This window comes from Miscanthus floridulus, unplaced genomic scaffold (assembly GCF_019320115.1).
Source record: "Miscanthus floridulus cultivar M001 unplaced genomic scaffold, ASM1932011v1 fs_705_1_2, whole genome shotgun sequence".
In the NCBI taxonomy this organism is placed as follows: domain Eukaryota; kingdom Viridiplantae; phylum Streptophyta; class Magnoliopsida; order Poales; family Poaceae; genus Miscanthus; species Miscanthus floridulus.
In genome coordinates this window covers 30,785-40,000 of record NW_027097139.1, presented here as the reverse complement: position 1 = coordinate 40,000, position 9,216 = coordinate 30,785, and the positions used below count along the sequence as shown (strand labels likewise).

At 42.0% G+C, this 9,216-nt stretch overlaps 1 protein-coding gene across 1 annotated transcript; it reads left to right on the top strand.

Annotated features, from left to right (window-relative positions):
* The first annotated feature begins 218 nt into the window (after positions 1 to 218).
* Positions 219 to 1,744, top strand: LOC136532773 (large ribosomal subunit protein uL30x). Its single transcript, XM_066525365.1, has 4 exons — positions 219 to 374; positions 451 to 588; positions 1,207 to 1,309; positions 1,405 to 1,744. The coding sequence occupies exons 2-4, from the start codon at positions 461 to 463 to the stop codon at positions 1,618 to 1,620; spliced, it is 447 nt and encodes a 148-aa protein (XP_066381462.1). The 5' UTR covers positions 219 to 374; positions 451 to 460; the 3' UTR covers positions 1,621 to 1,744.
* Positions 1,745 to 9,216: the final 7,472 nt, after the last annotated feature.

Here is a 9,216-nt window from a genome sequence, read left to right as displayed (position 1 = left end):
TCGTGTCTGTTGATTTCGTGGAAGGAAAAAAAATAGTTTGTCCTGACTTGATGAGGCCACTGTCCATGTGGGGAGAATAGCGTTTCTCTGATGATTATTTCATTAGAAAAGCTACCATTGAATGTTGCGATACTGGTTCAGTTGGGAAATAGGATAACATTGCCGTTGGGAAATAGGATGACATTGCCGATTAGTACTTGTTGGAGAATTCTGCTTTCTGTATTAATAAGGTAGGACCTTAGAGAATCTGTTGTGATATACTTGCACTCTGTGCAGGAGAAGGAGCTTGTGCAGCTCAAGCGTGAGGCCCGGCTAAAGGGTGGGTTCTATGTGAGCCCAGAGGCCAAGCTTCTGTTTGTGGTCCGCATCCGTGGGTATGGCTCTTGTCTCATTGGTTGTTGATTCTCTTGCTACGCTCAAGTGTTGATTGTTGTCAAATGTGCTGTGTAGTATCAATGCCATGCACCCCAAGACCCGCAAGATCTTGCAGCTCCTTCGTTTGAGGCAGATCTTCAATGGTGTCTTCCTCAAGGTTAACAAGGCAACCATTAACATGCTCCGCAGGGTGGAGCCATATGTTGCGTATGGGTAAGTTTGTATAAATTTAGCTGCCATGAGTGCATTTTGTATCAATTCCCACCTGTGAATGTGATCCTTCCCATAAGCACAATAATGTCGCATCACTCATCAGAATTCACAAGAATTCATTCTTAGAAGGATAATTTTCTGCTAGAATTGCTATGCTGTATTTTTTTGAGCAAATTGCTATGCTGTATTATATAATGTATATCATGAATTCTTACTAGAGGTGTAAAAGTGAAGTTCTCATTAATTTATCTCTTTCACACGTTTATGTTGTTTATATTTAAATATGTTTGAAGAAATGTTTTATGTTTTTCTGTTCCGGAGGAAATAATAAATATTTGTACAATGTTATTGCTATGTTAGTTATTCTGGTTGCTTCTGGGTTGAAACAATGCAACAGATGATAATTCAATTTGTTTAGCCAGTTAAGCTCCTTTGTTAACTGTACTGTAACCTGCATATTGATGTGATACGTTTCCAGAGTTGCATTACTTAATTCATATTCACATGAATCAGTCCTGCAGGGCCAAATCCCTGAGTTTTGTTAATTTTTAAGGCAGAAATTGCACTTGATTATTATTATGATGTCCAGAAGTCTGAACATCTATCTTTCATCTCCAGGTACCCAAATCTGAAGAGTGTTAGACAATTGATCTACAAAAGAGGTTATGGGAAGCTTAACAAGCAGAGGATTCCACTTAGCAACAACAATGTCATCGAGGAGGTTTGCCATCTACAACTACTGTGATGATTCTGAACATTCACATTTCAATTTCAGCCTTAAGTAATTTTTGTCTACTTTCTTCTTCTGTTTGTTAGGGCCTCGGGAAGCACAATATCATCTGCATTGAGGACCTTGTCCACGAGATCATGTCGGTTGGCCCACACTTCAAGGAGGCCAACAACTTCCTCTGGCCATTCAAGCTGAAGGCGCCCCTCGGTGGGCTCAAGAAGAAGAGGAACCACTATGTGGAGGGTGGTGATGCTGGCAACCGTGAGAACTACATCAATGAGCTCATCAAGAGGATGAACTAGGCTCTTGTATCCCGTGAGAATGCATTCTATGTCAGCATGGTTGTTTTACTCTAGTAAGTTGATGGATAATAATGGATATGCAATTTTTGTGTTCCATGGCTCTAATACACCAAGACTTCCACTAGGAATTGTGTCCTGTTTATGTTTGCAGTTGCAGTTGCTTCTGCACGATTTTGTGTATTCTTTGGAGATTTTATCTTCTTTCGTATATGTTGCGCAGAACTTTTCAGTTGGTTGATGTTACCGAGCCAGCCAGCATATAAGCTGGTGGTTGGTGTCGTTTCGTGGTAGCAGGTTCCAAGCTCGGAGGACAGGGTCCTTTTTAGTGGTTCTGACTTCAGAGACAGCCAACGTGAAACATTGGGATATATAGATGTTTGGCCAGCCCACATAGCTGGGCTTAACCGGGCCAATAATATGGTTAAGGGCATGTTAGTTTCAGCTTTTCGCTCAAGAGGCTGAAACAAATATAGGCTGTAAAGTCTTTTCTGGTGGATAAGTAGAGATACTTGATTAATTTTAGGTGTACATTTTGCTAGTCAGTTGTTTTCATTTATCAAGTATGAATCGAATTAGAGCTCTAGGTTAGAATAGTTTTAGTAACCCAATTTAAGCCCCTTGGGTCACGTATCCACAGCATTGGATCATTTCACTTAATTAGTCGTGGCCCAAGTGTCACTAAGTCACGGAGAGCATATGCTCGCTACGGCTATAGAAGATGTTGCAAAAAAAAAAAAAAGAAGAAGAAGAAGAAGAAAAGTTAGCACTCTTTCCTGTCGCTGATGCAGGTGCTGACTAATATTTATGCTGACACTATAACCGCCTAATTTGCAGTCAAGTCAATGACTCAGAAGTTGACAGGAACAATGATATCGGAGTTGGAAAGAAACGTTCAGAACTGTTCTGGACCGATGGGTGGCTGAAGGCCTTGTGAGGGAGATGACAGAGCTGAGTGCTCCAGAAGTTACAAGTTGGTATTTAATGCAGCTCCTCGATCGAAACATGATCATGGTGTCCCAATTGTCAAGACGCCATTTATTAAGAAATGCTGGATTCATCCAATTATGCGAGATATCCTGATCATGATTGCACAAGAGGAGAAATTCTCAATGACAGTTGATAAAAACAATGGCTCCAGTGTCCAAGCAAAGAGATTTCGCCACCTAAGTTTAGATGGTCAGAGTGACAGGAAGTTAGATACATATGTGGATCTTTCAGGCATCAGATCACTGACTGTGTTAAATAGACCCTCAGAGTCAGTTACTTGTTTGCTCCTCCCAAATGAAGACGCTGCGAGTTCTAGATTTCTCAAGTTCGATCTTTCTAATTACTCAGCAAGACATCAGGGCACATTGGAGACCTGTGCCACTTGAGGTACCTAAATCTTTGCAAATCAGTATTGGTGAGCTTCCTTTCCTTCCTCAATTGGTATGCTACCATTCCTTCAAGTGCTAAAGTGAGAAAGACATAGATCACAAGCCTCCCTAGTGAGATCACCCAACTCAAGAGGCTGTGGATCGTTCGTGCTAGTAGGAAAAAACAAGACTCATGTCATCACATAAACCAACAACTCTGTTCGCTTGAACTTACCAGCTCGGCTTATCAGCCATGGTCTAGTGTTTTTTCTCTCACAATAAAAACAGCATCAACCGGCATAGAAACCATGAGCCGAATGCTCATATACATCAGAGGGTGTAAAAGTACCTAAAGGTATCGATAATCTGGAGGCCATAGAATGGTTGGAAGTAGTGGATGTTGAAGGCAGCTCTTACCTGGCAATGAAAGCTCTAGGGAAGCTTACTTGGTTGAAGTACCTAGGATTGACAGGCCTTACAAAGAAGCTCAGCGCCAAAGTTTCTATTACCCTGAAAAAGCTCGCCCCTTCCTTGAAATGCTTGTATCTTGGAGCATGTCAAAACAATGGAACACTCTGCTATCTGCCCATGGAGAAGGCATCCCTGGAGTTTTCCCAGACCTCCGCACCATAAAACTGGATGATCTTATGGAACAGTGCCAGAATGGATTTTTCGTTCAATCACAGTTTCCGTGGTAAAATTGTTCAGGACTAATCTGAAGCAAAATGATATTACACTCATGGAGAGAATGCACAGCTTGAAAAATCTTGCTCTTCTGGATAGTTCGTATGCCGGTGAGAAGATGGTCATCAGATCATGTCAATTTAGATTATATTTCGGAAAAAAAAAACTAAAGGAACTCTGGGATTTTCATCCTGATGGTGATATCGAAGTGGTGAACTGACAAGGGGAATGATGTATCTGTTGCAAGTGATCCCCAGTTGAAGCCTTCAAATAATGGGATTTGATCATTGTATCACAGTGGTGTGCCTGTCATTGGCCAAGGGGCAGAAGCATTCTGAATTCTGAAGGGGACGTTTCGTGACGATAAGATGGTTTTGCAAGCTAAATGTCCAACTTCCAACAATAACGTGTTGTACGGCAGTCGGACCTTGAGCTTGCATAATCCACTAGATTTAGATGATTAGTAGGGTGGTCCGTGCTAATAGCACGGGTAGACAGCTTGTTTCCATTGTAACATTTATGGTGTTTTTTTTTACTTTTCTAAATTATTTTGTTTCCTTTTTATTGTAATTTTTCTCCATGCACGCGCAAACTCGGACCAATTTCTTGCCTTGAAGCTATTATTATTGTCTCCTTGTTTTTTTTTTGTTTGTTCCCAAATACTATGTTTTCCTCTACAGTTCTGTGGCCACGCAATCTCATCGCTGCTAGAGCCACTGCTTACCACGAGAAGGCACTGGCTGTGGCCGTATCGTTTCGAGGGGCCTGTTCGCTATCAGCTATAATTAATTTTCTCTCATAATAAAATAGCTTCAGCTGGCTTATCAGCCGGCTTTAATACCAGTCGAACATGCCCACCTAATAGGTTAATCCACCTAAAACTAGTATCATTCTCTCATCCGGCTCAGTTTAAGTCAATTAACCCCGGCAATTCCTAGGGCATGCACCTAATACATCCCGATCTAGCAGAAAATACATGATCTGGATGTATTGTGGATGTGTTACACATAGCAGATCTAGATGGTAACAGGTTCAGGCGGGCTTGTCTGGTTCACTCTATGTGTATTGACGCAAATGTCAGGCCGGTGTTTTGATTTATTTATGATGAAATTTTTGGAAATAGCCGAACAAAAGAAGCTTTTAACAAAAAAAATGTGAAACCAAAGTAAGTCACACTGTTTCACAAAGATAGCATGCAACAGTTCCACATGGCCACGCGACCAAGCTCAGTTCATTCTGAGCTTTCTAGTCATTTTTTGTGGTTGTTATGGGGTTGTATAAGCGCAAACTCTGCTACGCGACCCGTCGCGTTACATCATCAGCGCGTGACGCCCCTTCGCGATCGGCCCCTCTCTTCTTCTCCATTTCCAGTGGGCTTAGAAAGGGGCTCGAGAGAGGTAGGCAGGCCCGGCGACGGGCGAGAGAGAGATGGCGGCGGTGACACCGTCGAAGCGAGCAGCGGCGGAGGCGGCCTGACGTTGTTGGGGCGGGAGACCATGGTCATGGCGTCGGCGGGGGAGGGAAAAGAAGGAGGTTGCTGTGGGCACGGCCGTGTCATGGTGGGACGGTGGGTGGTGGCAGCGGCGGGATCGCGCGTTTCCCAAACACCGACGGTCGCGCGTTATCATCATCCTTGTATAAGTTGTGTTTTATGGTTGCCATGGTTTTTCTTTAAGTCCCCTCTACCTCGTAATTGTTTTTCCTCATATATTCGGTGCCTTCTTATGATGTGTGTGGTATAGCTTTTGTACCGCTTCACAAAGGTATTTTTCAGCTTCTCCTACTAAATAGGTCCTTATAAAACACCTTAGAAACTATTTTTTAGCTCCTCTCATATGCATGGTTTCTTAGGTGAAAGCTAAAAATAGTAGCTTCTCCTAGCTTTACTCTCTCTATCTTCCTTGACAAGTTGTTTTACCGAACGTTTTTTGAAAACAACTTTACCTTTATTGGTGAAGCTGCTTTATGGATCTGAAATAAAAAAATTTGCTTCACTAGTGAAGCTGAGCTGTACCAAACAGACCCTTAGTCTTGATTTTGGGACCGGCTGATCCAGATCTTTGTAACTCTCTTTTTTGTTTTCACTTGTCTAATACTACTTCTGTTACTAAAATAAATCAATTTTTAGAGTTGTCTTGAGTCAAATATTTTTTAACTTTAAATAGATCCGTAGAAAGAGCGGAAATATTTATAATAGCAAATTAGTATCATTAGGTACACTGTAAAATATATTTTTGTAATGCCCTCATTTGGCGTCATAAATGTCTGTGCTATTTTTCTATAGTTAAATTCCGTTAAACCAAAAAAATAACTTAAGACAATTGAGGTACCTGTGTTACTTTTGCATGGCAAAATTGTGGATGCCCACCGCTCTCCCAGTCCAGCGAGCTGGAAAGCCTCTGGAAGATGATTTTGCGTTGTTTATCCTCAGTCAAACATCCGATATGACAGAGGATAAAGTGTATTTAAACACCTCCGAAGTATTCCACAACCGAAGCAACAGACATTTTCTTTGAGCTGGCTTTAAACTTCGTCGGCTGGACGACCGGACTCGATCGTCCACCAGGCTGGAGGCTGCCGGCTGCCGTCGGCGTGCTTTGTACCCACAGATTTGGTAAAACATTGCGATCGACGATCGAGCAAGCAGCGGTAGGGCAGCCAGCCAGCCACATTATTATTGTTCAAATTTAAGCACCTTGATTTGTACGTACTACAGTGTCCGTGCATCAGTGACGGTAGACAAACCAAAGCAGTAAAAACTTTTTTTTTAAGAAAATGGAATATATTAATATCCCAGCTTTTGAATCGACCAATGCATATAGCTGTTCCTTATTACAAACAAGAGTACTGCTGTCCATCCTTGATGGATAATGATGGATATGCAATTTTTGTGTTCCATGGCTCTAATACACCAAGACTTCCACTAGGAATTGTGTCCTGTTTATGTTTGCAGTTGCAGTTGCTTCTGCACGATTTTGTGTATTCTTTGGAGATTTTATCGTCTTTCGTATATGTTGCGCAGAACTTTTCAGTTGGTTGATGTTACCGAGCCAGCCAGCATATAAGCTGGTGGTTGGTGTCGTTTCGTGGTAGCAGGTTCCAAGCTCGGAGGACAGGGTCCTTCTTAGTGGTTCTGACTTCTGAGACAGAGACAGCCAACGTGAAACATTGGGATATATAGATGTTTGGCCAGCCCACATAGCTGGGCTTAACCGGGCCAATAATATGGTTAAGGGCCTGTTAGTTTCAGCTTTTCGCTCAAGAGGCTGAAACAAATATAGGCTGTAAAGTCTTTTCTGGTGGATAAGTAGAGATACTTGATTAATTTTAGGTGTACATTTTGCTAGTTAGTTGTTTTCATTTATCTAGTATGAATCGAATTAGAGCTCTAGGTTAGAATAGTTTTAGTAACCCAATTTAAGCCCCTTGGGTCACGTATCCACAGCATTGGATCATTTCACTTAATTAGTCGTGGCCCAAGTGTCACTAAGTCACGGAGAGCATATGCTCGCTACGGCTATAGAAGATGTTGCAAAAAAAAAAAAAAAAAAAAAAAGTTAGCACTCTTTCCTGTCGCTGATGCAGGTGCTGACTAATATTTATGCTGACACTATAACCGCCTAATTTGCAGTCAAGTCAATGACTCAGAAGTTGACAAGAACAATGATATCGGAGTTGGAAAGAAACGTTCAGAACTGTTCTGGACCGATGGGTGGCTGAAGGCCTTGTGAGGGAGATGACAGAGCTGAGTGCTCCAGAAGTTGCAAGTTGGTATTTAATGCAGCTCCTCGATCGAAACATGATCATGGTGTCCCAATTGTCAAGACGCAGGTCATTTGTTAAGAAATGCTGGATTCATCCAATTATGCGAGATATCCTGATCATGATTGCACAAGAGGAGAAATTCTCAATGACAGTTGATAAAAACAATGGCTCCAGTGTCCAAGCAAAGAGATTTCGCCACCTAAGTTTAGATGGTCAGAGTGACAGGAAGTTAGATACATATGTGGATCTTTCAGGCATCAGATCACTGACTGTGTTAAATAGACCCTCAGAGTCAGTTACTTGTTTGCTCCTCCCAAATGAAGACGCTGCGAGTTCTAGATTTCTCAAGTTCCAGCTTTCTAATTACTCAGCAAGACATCAGGGCACATTGGAGAACTGTGCCACTTGAGGTACCTAAATCTTTGCAAATCAGTATTGGTGAGCTTCCTTTCCTTCCTCAATTGGTATGCTACCATTCCTTCAAGTGCTAAAGTGAGAAAGACAGATCACAAGCCTCCCTAGTGAGATCACCCAACTCAAGAGGCTGTGGATCGTTCGTGCTAGTAGGAAAAAACAAGACTCATGTCATCACATAAACCAACAACCCTGTTCGCTTAAACTTATCAGCCCGGCTTATCAGCCATGGTGTAGTGTTTTTCTCTCACAATAAAAACAGCATCAGCCGGCGTAGAAACCATGAGCCGAATGCTCATATACATCAGAGGGTGTAAACGTACCTAAAGGTATCGATAATCTGGAGGCCATAGAATGGTTGGAAGTAGTGGATGTTGAAGGCAGCTCTTACCTTGCAATGAAAGCTCTAGGGAAGCTTACTTGGTTGAAGTACCTAGGATTGACAGGCCTTACAAAGAAGCTCAGCGCCAAAGTTTCTATTACCCTGAAAAAGCTCGCCCCTTCCTTGAAATGCTTGTATCTTGGACCATGTCAAAACAATGGAACACTCTGCTACCTGCCCATGGAGAAGGCATCCCTGGAGTTCCCATGCCTCCGCACCATAAAACTGGATGATCTTATGGAACAGTGCGAGAATGGATTTTTCGTTCAATCACAGTTTCCGTGGTAAAATTGTTCAGGACTAATCTGAAGCAAAATGATATTACACTCATGGAGAGAATGCACAGCTTGAAAAATCTTGCTCTTCTGGATAGTTCGTATGCCGGTGAGAAGATGGTCATCAGATCATGTAAATTTAGATTATATTTCGGGAAAAAAAACTAAAGGAACTCTGGGATTTTCATCCTGATGGTGATATCGAAGTGGTGAACTGACAAGGGGAATGATGTATCTGTTGCAAGTGATCCCCAGTTGAAGCCTTCAAATAATGGGATTTGATCATTGTATCACAGTGGTGTGCCTGTCATTGGCCAAGGGGCAGAAGCATTCTGAATTCTGAAGGGGACGTTTCGTGACGATAAGATGGTTTTGCAAGCTAAATGTCCAACTTCCAACAATAACGTGTTGTACGGCAGTCGGACCTTGAGCTTGCATAATCCACTAGATTTAGATGATTAGTAGGGTGGTCCGTGCTAATAGCATGGGTAGGCAGCTTGTTTCCATTGTAACATTTATGGTGTTTTTTTACTTTTCTAAATTATTTTGTTTACTTTTTATTGTAAATTTTCTCCATGCACGCGCAAACTCTGGACCAATTTCTTGCCTTGAAGCTATTATTATTGTCTCCTTGTTTTTTTTGTTTGTTCCCAAATACTATGTTTTCCTCTACAGTTCTGTGGCCATGCAATCTCATCGCTGCTAGAGCCACTGCTTACCA